The 12,715-nt window shown below is 33.2% G+C and overlaps 1 protein-coding gene across 3 annotated transcripts in view; it reads right to left on the reverse strand.

Moving 5' to 3' along the window:
* The window catches only part of LOC126971467 (nascent polypeptide-associated complex subunit alpha), a 115,545-nt gene extending 103,223 nt beyond the window's left edge, over window positions 1–12,322 (reverse strand). For 2 of the 3 annotated variants that reach the window (XM_050817793.1, XM_050817794.1), the window contains exons 1-5: window positions 12,260–12,322; window positions 11,450–11,593; window positions 10,339–10,460; window positions 8,294–8,512; window positions 4,702–4,863 (exon numbers count right to left, since the gene is read on the reverse strand). In XM_050817793.1, the coding sequence (XP_050673750.1) occupies window positions 4,702–4,863; window positions 8,294–8,512; window positions 10,339–10,460; window positions 11,450–11,567 (621 nt within the window). In that variant the 5' untranslated portion in view covers window positions 11,568–11,593; window positions 12,260–12,322. Of the gene's footprint in view, window positions 1–3,412; window positions 3,632–4,701; window positions 4,864–8,293; window positions 8,513–10,338; window positions 10,461–11,449; window positions 11,594–12,259 lie in introns of those variants that run through there. The other variant, XM_050817792.1, reaches the window with a different exon arrangement.
* Between the last annotated feature and the right edge of the window lie 393 nt (window positions 12,323–12,715).

Below are 12,715 nucleotides of genomic sequence, written 5' to 3' on the forward strand. Positions count from 1 at the left end.
TGCCTCCTGAGAAGAAAACTTTTTATCGCGTAGAAAATTGTCCAAATCACGAAAAAGAAGGTAAGTAGTCCGTTAGAGCAAGGTCTGGCGAATACGGAGGGTGACGAATGGTTTCTAATTGCAGTTCCTGTGTTCCAGTTTCTCGTGCTGTATGGGGTCTGGCATTATCATCGAGAAATAATGGTGAAGTTCGATGCATGAATCGGGGCTGTTTCACTCGTAGTTTTGCTATCACTGTTCGAAGTTCGGCAGAGTAGACATCTGCTGTTATTGGTCCCTCCGATCTGGTCAAACAGATCGCAGGAAGCTATAGTGAGATAACACCATGCTGAGACCACCAAACGGTTTCTTTTTTAAGTTTTGCTTTAGGACACTGATGCGGCGTTTGACCTGGGGTCAGCCATTGCATTTTTCGCTTACGGTTATCGTAAAGAGTCCACTTTATCGCATGTCAGACTTCGATCGATTAGTATGGACAAATCATTTATTTAATATACAAATTAATGACGATTATGAAACCTTTAATGTACGCACGGGTAGTAACCGTAATAATAATAATAAATTCAAAAATAAAAATATATTATACACTTAAATCAGTTTTTTAATTTTTTTACGTGATATCCCTCACTTCTGGGATTAAATATACAAATTTATATTTAGTACCAAAATTTATGGACGATGCGGGACTCAACCCTTGCTTTTGTTCATCTTTCAGGTTGTGGCTCCATCTACAGGATCTACTTTACAGTTGATAACCTGCTCAACCCCAATAATTTCATATTAGGAAATTTGTTTGTACAGTTTGTATTTTTTTTTGTTAAGCTAAATACCTCATCATCCATAAATTTTGGAACAAATTAAATTTGTATATTTAACCCCAGAAGTAAGCAATATCACGTTTAAAAGAATAGCAAAGTGATTTATTTAAGTGAATAATTTATTTTTATTTTTGAATGAATTATTATTGAGGTTAAGTAGCTCTACCCGTGTTTTCATTCAAGGTCGCCATTGTAGCTGTTTCTTCTGCATGTCTATAATATGATGGATGTATCCTACGTGTATTACTGTGCGGTTGATAGTACTGGATATGCCTTATACACTAGCAACGCAGGTCTCTCTCGGGCAAAAAAAAAGGGTTGCGCATAAACTAATACATTTGTTGTATTACCGCTTTTCGACAACATTAATTAATGCCTCGCCTTACTAGGCGTTTAGGAATACTGACTATCGAAATTACAAGCCGTCATAAAGAAGGCAAATATTCGCTGTAGGCCCAGCATTAGAGAAAAAATATCAGAATGAATTACGATGCGCGCGCACACCGTCACGCAAATTCGACACCCTGACGTTAGTTAGCCAACCAGACCCTTTGTATCATACTTCAGCTACCAAGACTCTTGTAACTCATAAGTATGTCTACTGAACGTCAACCAATGAACGAGAATTAAATAAATTTCAATATAGGTAGGTATAATTTCAATCATTTATGTACACTATATAAGTACTTACAAGTTTTAAAATAAAAAAATAATTTATCAAATCATATCAATATCAAATAATAAATTAAATTATGCGGTATAATAATAGTTTCAATTATTGTATTTTAAAACCTATTTCTCACAATATTGTTTTTTCTACAAACGTAATAGTACAAGGAATCATTATTTTAAGGATTTTATTTAATTACGCCAAAGAACTTCTTGCGTGAGTTAAGAGTGACAGCCCTACCCAAATAAGCTTTAGGTTACATTAGAGTGGGGAATATTTATTTGTAAGCATTAAAGTAAGTAGCTATATAAGGATTGTAATTAGTTAGTAGATAGATTATTGTTATAATAGACTTGCGATGTAATTTTTTAAATAAATATATGTTTTTAAATAAACCTTGGCTCAACAACTTAATTCGTGCATACATAGGTTAGTACAACACACACTTTTTCTTTTGGTTGGTGATCATGGTAGTTTTCCAATTACAGCACTAAAGCGCATTAAGGTACGGACAGACGCGCTCAAAAAAAGCTTGCTTTTAAGTATACTTAAAGTTAGCATGCTCATGCAACTGTTCACATTTGCCAGCAATAAGCATGCTCAAAGCAAACGTACCGGACAAACGTGCTGCTATTTGGCACCAGGCTCTTGGACAAAATGGATGTATATCAATAAAATAATCATAGTCGCCCGCCTCGGATCGAGATCAAATCGATAATAGCATGCTAATAAGCAAACCTGTTCAGATGCGCTCGGAGCACGCCCCCTTCTACCCGCGCCTCAGGTAGCATGCTGGAAAATCAAACGTCGGTTGATTTTTAAGCACGCCCTAAATAAGTATGCTCAATACAGTACACACGTGCTACTAATGAACACATGCTCAATAAAAGCATGCTTTCGTGCTAGTAATGAGCACGTCTGTCCGTACCTTTAAGCGGCATAATGCTCAACGTTGAATGTTTCAACTACAGCAGCGTTTTGCTCAATCGAGCACTGTCAGAAAATTAACAAGTGTTTTTTCTTTATGTTGGCTTTAATTTTATATTTATTACAATTATGGTTAGTAATATTGTTTATTGTTGAAAACATTTTTAAAGCTTTCAATGATAAAAGTTAATTCAGGCTGTGTTAAAAAATAAATGTAAGTATGGATGAAGATTACAATCATTGACCATTTTTTTAATATTCCCAATCTTTAATGTGAATACAATTTCATTGTAGAATTCGAAACTATGATTAAATTTTATTTAACATAAATATAGATTATTTTGTTAACATTGCAATGGCATGAGCGAAGCAGACAATAAAGATTTTCGTGGTAAATAACATTTTATCAAAATGAAGATCTTTGAACATTTTTTTGCAATACAACACTTGCGCACTCTGCTGGTGCATTTGAAAACTAGTTCACGTTCCAATTAGGCATTAGCACAATTCTGCATTGTGCCGATCTGAGTCGCATTATGCTCTGTAATAGGAAAACTACCATTAACTGGAAATTAGATAAAGGATTTTTTTTACGAAAATAAGGGACGAGACGAGCAGGACGTTCAGCTGGTGATACTTGATACGCCCTACTATTACAATGTAGTGCAACTCCGGATTCTTGAAAAATTCGAAAATTCTGAGCGGCCAAAAACTGCGCTCGTCACATTGAGACATAAGATGTTAATTTCACTTTCAACGGCGCACATCAGACCGAAACACAGTAATACTTATACATTACTGCATTACAACAGAAATAGGCGACGAGGATGCGGGTTGTCCATTCTGGACAACAAATAACTTACTAGTCCATCTGTTTACCACGATAAACATCCATTAATAGGATTTATTTTTACTTATACACGCATAAAACCCTTCAATTCAATGCATGAAATAATAAATTCATTTCAAGCTAGGTTGATAATAAGAAAAACACAAATTAGTTGGTTTACAGTTTATTCATTTCTGCTATTTACATTCCCATATTCATCTGAACATCTGATATCTTTGACTTTCACCATTTTATCAAACTGGGGACAAGGATCTTCAACACAGAGTAAGTAAATTATTAAATACACCGTTGGTATCTTGTATGAACTTAATACTAGAGTTATCAAATAATGCTTGTTACTGCTTTGGCGGATTACATTGTCAGCTCCTGGAATAACAAAAAGCATTTGAGAAAATATGGTTCATTCATAGTCTGATACTTTTAGCATAAGATTGTGTTAAGGATTAGTGTTATAGTGTTAAGGAGAAGGTATTAAGTACATATTTATTGGTGATTACTTATCCGGAACAAACACATCAAATTTAATTTGTGTAATTAATCCCAGAAGTGATGGTAGGAGGAAAGAAATACCTACAGGATCTACTTTACAGTTGATAGCCTGCTCAACCCCAATATTTGCACATTAGGAAATTGAATTGTAGATGAAGCCACAACCTGAGAGTTGAACAAAGCATACAAGATTTTATGACGATATGTCACTCGAAAGGTTGGTTAGAGCAGTGGCACGGAACGCTAGAAGTCATGGGTTCGAGGCCCACATCGTTCATAAAATTTTGTTTTTCAAATTTTATTTGTCTAAAGTAGGTAATTCAATTTTGAGAAAATGTGTTATTATGCCTTTATCAGGACCATGAATTCCAAGTACTCAGGCTTACTTACAAGGCTTATACCTTGTGCAATAAGTATTTGCACACATTCTGTACTTTTCTTTTTATAGTCTCAATTACCTCAGGGATTCCGGAGTTAGATGGTGGTCAATAAAAAAATCAGAATGCCAATTTGTCATTCAATGGTGAAGAGACCAAATTTGTTTGTTCATTCAACAGTGTCCAATCTTAGGAGAATTAACTTCTGCAAAATATTTCTACTAAGTGCAAAATGTTTGTGCCTTTCACAGAGCACTGGATTTTAGGTAATGGCTAATTGTAAACATAATTATGTATTAAAACCTGATATAATTTATATGTCCAGATAGAGGCTCTTGCTGTTAGGAAAAATATGACAATACATCAGGTTTATTACTTTATAATGATGTGCATGACAAGTTATGTCTTACACTCGCGATACATTAGCCACTTTGTGTTAGTGCTCGTGCATGGCTGAAAATAGAGGCTAACATTTCACCCCAGTAAATTATCCAAGATTAAAACACTAATGTGATTCCTAGTAGACTGCAAGTACATCTTGTGTGATAAACCAACATACAAATGTCTTACCATTATAGCATTCACAATATCCGACTGGTTATTCTTTAATGCTCTGACAGCCTTCGCTCGAGATACATTTGCTTGTGACATCACTATTTCCACATCTTTCTCATCAACTCCAGTTTCATCCACACCTTCCTCGTCTTCTTCTTCGGCAATTGGCGCTACGGTCTATAAAAAGTAAAGATAATAAAAATTCAGTTTCAGGCCCAAAAAATTAATTACTGTTATAAAATATCTATTGGATGAATGAATGAAAACTTTATTAATAACAAAAACAAGCACACACAAATAAATAAGAGTTAGATAAAAATAATTGTGGCTTAAGTATAATAAATAGAAATTGTGTTGGATTTCTTTTCGATATAATTTACTTCAGTATCTTTTTAAAACATAATATTTGCGTATACAATAACAACCACGCAAGGGCACAACAGATAATGTATTTTGTGAGCACTTTTTCTTATGACATCTAAAAATAATCGTTATTTTAGCCTAAACTATATACTATACTTATTTGTGTAGGTCCAAGTTATACATTCTAACATTTTTTTTAATTTATAACTTCACCAAATTATAAATATTCAAAATAAAATCTCTGCAAAGCAATGCAACAAAATATTCAAATCATAACTCAGTTGAAAGAATTAAATTCAGTAAGTTTGAGATAAGTATGAGATAATGTTGCAAAAACTGTAACCTACCAATATCACACAGAAACAAGTCGATAGGCGAATGAAATTTAGGTGTTATGTCCAATATTTCTTTATAATTTAATTTTCCATTTCTATCATTATGTCAAGAATATTTTAATTTCACACAGTAACAACTGGTTATTATCTTTTGGAACCCTTTTCTGAACTCTATGTAACTGAGGTCTCAAAATGTTTCAACTTAAGTAAAAAGATTTATAAATGTAAGTGAATCATTTATTCACTCACACTAAAATCAAATCAAATCAAAACAATTTATTGAAAGTAGGTATATACAATACACTTTTCCACATCATAAATACAATAGAATAATTTAATACATTATCGTAAAAATATAAATGTAACAATAATATCAATAAATATGTCAATAATAAAAATATAAAATATAAATGTCATCGATGGTATTGTACATATAATAATAATAATAATAATAATACCTGTTACCTATCATCTATTTATTTTGTTTTGTCACTAAATTACAATTAGTGTTCCAAATAATTTTGTCATTTAAATATTCTTCTATCTTATAATACGCATTTTGTGATATTATGCGCTTAATAACAAACTTAAAACTTATTTTCACTAAGACTTATAATATTTTCAGGTAATTTATTATAACATTTAATACATAGGCCCATAAAAGAATTATTAACTTTAGACAATCTGTACTTTGGACATGCTAGTTTATATTTGTTTCTCGTATTAAAACAATGTTTATCACAATTTCTATCAAAAGTTTTAATATTTCTTCGAGCATACATAATATTTTCATATATATATTGTCCAGGCACCGTCATTATATTTATTTTTTTGAAAGGTTCTCTCAATGAATCACTAATTGCCCTTTTTTGTAGCATAAATATAGACTGTACATCAGCTGCTCGACCCCACAGCAGAATGCCATATGACATAATGCTGTGGAAGTAACTAAAATAAACAATACGAGCTGTAGTTACATCAGCAAGCTGTCTTACTTTTCTTACAGCGTAAGCAGCTCAAATAAGTCTTTTCCCCAAATGTGAAATTTGAGGACTCCATTGCGATCTGGCATCCAATCTAATACCCAGGAAAATTGTTTCATTTACAAAATCCAGATTAACATTATCGAGAATAATTCTGTTGGTATAATCCATCTTTTATAAGGAAAATTAGAGATTTTGATTTAAAAACTAAGTTATTCGCTGTAAACCATTGGTGAACAAGTTTGAGGACACTATTTACTTTGTCAAAGTCTGGATTTATTTTATCAACCTCAAATAAAAGAGAAGTATTGTCTGCAAATAGAATAATATTGCACATATCCCGTACAAGGAGCAGTAAATCATTTATATAAACTAAAAACAAAAAAGGACCTAAAATAGATCCCTGTGGTACTCCCATTTTAATAAAGGAACCTTGCAAATTAGCTTCTTGGATCTGTACCTTTCGAGTTCGGTTTTTAAGGTAGGACTTTAACAGATCATGTGCTCTATTTTTAAATCTGTAGTGTTCCAGTTTACAAAGCAAAGTATCATGAGATACACAGTCGAATGCCTTAGACAAGTCACAAAATATTGCAATAATATTTTTAGATCTCTCCCAAGCCTGAAAAACATGTTGAAGAAGTACAGAGCCGGCATCGACAGTGCTGAGACCCTTAGTGAATCCAAATTGTTCGTTTACCAATATGTTACTTAAATGGAAGTGGGAGAGCATTTGGCTGAGCATAATTATTTCAAAAACTTTGCTCAGTACTGGGAGCACAGAAATAGGTCTACAATTACCAGGGTCTGTTTTATTCCCATCCTTCAATAATGGAACAACTTTGCTCACCTTCATTAAGTCTAGAAATTCTCCTGTGTCCACGCAGATATTAAAAAGTGTGGCTAAGTAGGGTGCTATTGTGTCAATTATATTATGACATAAATTGACAGACATTCCCCATGTCCTCAGTATTTTTCTTACTAATTAATTTTAAAGTTTTAACAATGACTTTGGAATCTATGTGTCGAAACTTAAATAAATGATCACATGAAGGTGTTGATTTTTTTAGCAACTAAGTGGAAAGTAAAGCTGATGAATTCAAGTTTTCGGTAGTTTTTAAGGGAATATTAGCCGAAGTAGCTTTGAAATTCCTTTGCTATTTCTTTAGTACAACTAAATAGTTTATTATCCTTTATTATGGTAAAATCAGATACATGCTTTTTTATTTTGCCCATTTCGGCATTAATAATATTCCAAATCGTTTTTATTTTATTATCTGATTTTTTTATTTTATTTTATATTATATTAATATGTGAAGTGCTTTGGCCTTTTACATGGTACACTGGTATTTTAATAAAGGTATTATGGGAACAGTTGAAGTATTCATAGAATAAAGGTTTTAATTTAACAACAAAACAAGCTGGGTTTTCAATGACGTGTATCATAATGCTATATATGATATTATAGTATTACTAGTAAAACATACAAAAATAAACTATGTGTGTAGAAAGGTACATTCAAAGAAACAAAAAACTCTTCAGCTTTATAATTTAAAATTCTAATGTTTATTCTGTGGGTCAAATAAATAGCACTTTAACATGTTTTAAATCTTTCCCTTATAATTCATAGCCACTGTCATAATAATCAAATCATAAATGTATTTATTATGTTATGTACATAATATATTGGTATATGGCAAGCAAAATTCCAATAAATGCCTTTAGGGTTAACTTACAATTTTAAATTAAGTTGTTATTTGAATATGGATACATCAGACACAGCCAAGGAAAATTTCATTATTAATCAAATTACTGTGAGATTTTTCATCATTTGTATCCATATATATAATAAATATAAACAATATAGTAATAACAAACTAGTAAGCAACTTTGAGAATCAAGATCAACAATAACAGAAATACTTACAGTGCCGGATGTAGTTGTGTCGTTACCAGTGGCAGCACTTTCCGGTGCCTTGAACCTCTCAGCGGCAGCCATGGTGGCCTGCTGCGACAGATCTTCAATCTTCGCCTCACCAAACACAATGTATGTGTCCGAGTGTGGGTTCTTGTAAACATCTGGCGAGTTGATCATAAACAGTATGTTCTTTGATTTCCTGATAGTTACACGAGTGACACCTGTGACCTGAAATTGGTTTAATTGTAACAAAACTTTAGTTACACACATTTTTTCTTATACCTCTTTAAGTATGTATGTTTAGTCCGATTTTAAGGAAGTAAACTATTAAACTGCAGAATTTAATCAATAAATTTTGTCATTGACACACAAGATCAGTGAAAATATCGTTAGGTACAAACAATTTTAAGTACAGTTAATTCTCTGCAGTGAGCTTAACAAACTGAATAAGAACTCCCAACCACATTTACAAATATATTTTTTTTTAGAAAATATGGATCGACACAAGCATAATGTTCAGCTGAAGGTAATTGATACACTCTGCCCATTACAATGCAATGCCGCTCAGGGTTGTCAAAAATCCCAAAAATTCTGAGCAGCACTACAATTGCATGCGTCACCCTGAGACATGACAAGATGTTAAGTCTCATTTCACTAGCTATGGTGCCCTTCAGACTGAAATACATTACTGCTTCACGACAGAAATAGGCGCCATTGTGGTACCCATAATATAGCCGGCATCCTGTAAAAGCAAAGGAGCCTCCCACTGGTATGTGCTTTGATAAAACTGCAAAATAAATGATGTGTATTGGAGTAGCCGTTTTAGAACCGACAATCATAATAATATGCTGTTGTTTATTTGAACCTAGTAATTATACATGTTTAATATATTATGTACCAAAATTATCTTATCTAGAAATATAACATTAGCAAATTCCAGGTTCAAATAACACTTAAACATCAAATTAATTTAATTAGAATGCTGTGGTTGAGATAATGTTAATTCACCTAAAAATTGTTGCAATTTTAGATCCGTTATTATTATTTTTTTTGGCAATAGCCTAATTATATTAAAATTGACACATCAGACACAGCCAAGGTGAATTTCATTGTTTTATCAATTCATTGTTTAGTTTTATCATCATTTGTGTCAATCCAATACATTTATTAATGAAGGTTAGTGAGATTATGATTGCAGTTAGCTTGTTGACAGACAGACATACAGCAGTCTTAGTAACAGGGTTCCCATTGGATCACCCTTCAGGTACAAACAGGAATGTGCATTGGGTTCCTAGCAAGATAGACACTATAAACTACTACTACTAGTCATAGTTGCAATGTAGTCCGACAGTACTAGGTTTTGAGGTTTAAATATTGAATTTGTATATCAAATATGTAATCTGGATACTGCCTACCATACATATTTAGTATCTACCACAAGGCAAAATTTAATGAGTGGGTATTTGGAATATGCTGCATAACTGCCAGTATGTTATGGTATGCACCCTCTTGGGTACAGAACCCTAAAGGCAAAAATACTTAGTGGCTTGTTGTACAAGCACCTTTATGAGTCTCATAGCAAAGCTTGTTGAAAAACTTACAGAATAACTAACTTAGGAATAGCAACCTGGGACAGAAAAGGATCCACACCTAACCTACAAATGAAGTACTTATGGATTTACACTTGCTATGAGACTGACAGTACTGGAGATGTCTCTCTCGGAGAAACATCGACCTCTGCAGGAAAATACTTGTATCTTCTATCAAGTCCATACTTGAGAAGGTGGCAAAATAGCGTAAAATGAACCTTGTCCAATTTAATCCCCAGAAAGATGAAGTCAACACAAAAAAAACCATTTGTTGTATCACTGCTGTTCAGCAACACAATAGGGTGATAACAAACCTAAAAAAAAACTTAATGAATGAAGGAATTTCACACTTGAAGCACAAAATAGAGTCACTCAATGCAACTGCAACCCACTATTCTTTCATTACATCTCATTTAGTAACATGGTGATTGTGGATTATACTGAAAACAAATAAAAAATACTTACTGGCTTAAGTCCTAGCTTGCTCATAATCTTACGAGCCTTCTTTTCACCACGAGATTGTTTTGCTTTTGAAACTACATCAATGCCCCCAATTGGATTTGTGATTCCACCGGTAGCAGTTGCACCTGTAGGAAAAAAATATATGTATTTGTAAATTTAAAATAGAATACAATTCCATTTACTTAAAGCAATAATATTCTTATAAAAATTGACACATCAGACACAGCCAAGGAGAATTTCATTATAAAATCAATCCACTATGTGAGTTTCATTCATCATTTGTGTCAAGATCCATAAGCTACAATTGCTGATTTACCTGCTCCTATATAAAAAAATTACAGCTAGACTGCCTCCTCTCCAATCTAGATTGTAATAGGCAACCATATGTACCATATTAAAATATGTTTCCTGCTGCACCTATACACATTAACCACTGTCTTATGGTAATGGTTAACTGTCTGGAATATATTATTTGCTACTATTGTAGCCAAAATACACTTGTCTTGTAAGCTTGGTTTGTTAAATCATGCGTGCAGTTTGTACCCAACCCTATGTCATCTTTAACATGACATCATGGTATTTGCATAAATGATATTGCAGATAGGGGAGTCAATGCAGTACTATATATTCTAAGAATTAGTGTGACTTAGAACTAGATTTTATTGTTGAAGCAAGTCACATACATGTCGGGCCACATATAGAGTATTGCTGCCATCTCTGGAATGGGGCACCCCAGTATCAGCTTGATCCATATGACAGTGTGCCACATAGAGCAGCTTGAATTGTTGGGGACCCAGTGCTCTGTGAATGGCTGGATTACTTGGTGTAGCAATGACATGTCACTTGTGTCTTCCACTGCATTTATCACTGGAGTGTTCTGAAGAGCTGTTTCACCTAATTTCTAATGTGGAATTCTACCTTCACACAAGACACCACAAATTAGGATCTAGGGATTAATCCCTACCCTACCGATGTGTGGTGGTCCTCCACAGTGCAGTTTTCAAGGAACTTTCTTCTACATACTACAAAGCTGTGGAATGAGCTTCCTTGTGCAATATGATTTTACGTTAAAAAATGATATGGAGACCCCTGAAGAAAATATATATGAACATACCGGCATCTTCCAACTCTGGGATTGTGTCATCTGAGTCACTGTCAGATGATGCAGTCTCCTCCTTGCGTTTTTCTGTCATGGAGGCTGTGGCCTTGTCTAATTCTGTCAGTTCTGGCATAATGCTGTTTGTGGCTTAGGTTAGGTCTCTAGTAATAAAATAACAATAATAAGTAAACAAATAAAGGTTTTTGTATGAAACATACATTATGGTTAATAAATAGGTTTAGCACAATATTAAGCAACTTAATACTAAATTGAGGCACTGCCACTGACTTTGTAATCAATTATTTGAAAATTAAACCAACTAATTGTCTACTAAAAATAATAGCCTCTAATGATTAAACTGTATATTGCATGGGAGTCAGGTTACAAGTTCAAGTTATGGATGTTATATCAACATTATGTTTGTTAAATTAGATGATAACTAAGGAACTATGAACAATGCCTCACACTGAAAATTGCACCCAAGAAAGTAACAAAAACCAAAAGTCTCAATTACAAAACCTCTGTTTACATACAATATTTTTATTATACCAATTATTTTAAAACCACCCGGATAATCGTAATAATATAACAAATACACTGTATAACAACACTGTGAGTCGTATACGGAATACCATTGTAAATACAACTATATTCGATACATAGCAACACCGCCTATTGAAAAAGGATCCGAAGTCCGCGGTGAACACTTTAATAAAAATATATTATATAGCAAATCACTTCTTATGCAATATATTTGAATACAACTTCCTAGTTCACAAATAAGCAGAGATTTTCATAAAAATTTAGGATTAAATTAAAGGTTACCTTAAAATAAATTTTTTCGATAAAATCGCAAAGGAGTAAAGACAAAGAGTATAGAAAAGAAAGACCAATGGCAATAGATTATCAATACCAAAGAATATATTAAAGCATAAGCATAACTTATTTCATAAGTCAAAACCTACCTACAGGAAACGGAAACAGGTGTATATAAGTTATGGTGGTCTTTGCAAGTTGTCGGATACCATTTGTGTTAGCTGGTCTTATCTCCCCTTCAGGACGTCGGTCATTACAACTGAGATGCTGTAGTAACATGAACTCTTGTACCTATGCATTTTAATTATGTTGCGTAATAACGTCTGTATTGTGCTCGTAAGGAACACTTTACCGTATAGTCGCTTTAATAACCTATCTGTGACATAAATGCAAAATGCAAAATAAAAATTTAAATCTGACCACACATCACGATTACCTCTATTGGCAAGTTTGTAGTTAACTAAC

The sequence above is a fragment of the Leptidea sinapis genome, chromosome 23, assembly GCF_905404315.1.
Source record: "Leptidea sinapis chromosome 23, ilLepSina1.1, whole genome shotgun sequence".
In the NCBI taxonomy this organism is placed as follows: domain Eukaryota; kingdom Metazoa; phylum Arthropoda; class Insecta; order Lepidoptera; family Pieridae; genus Leptidea; species Leptidea sinapis.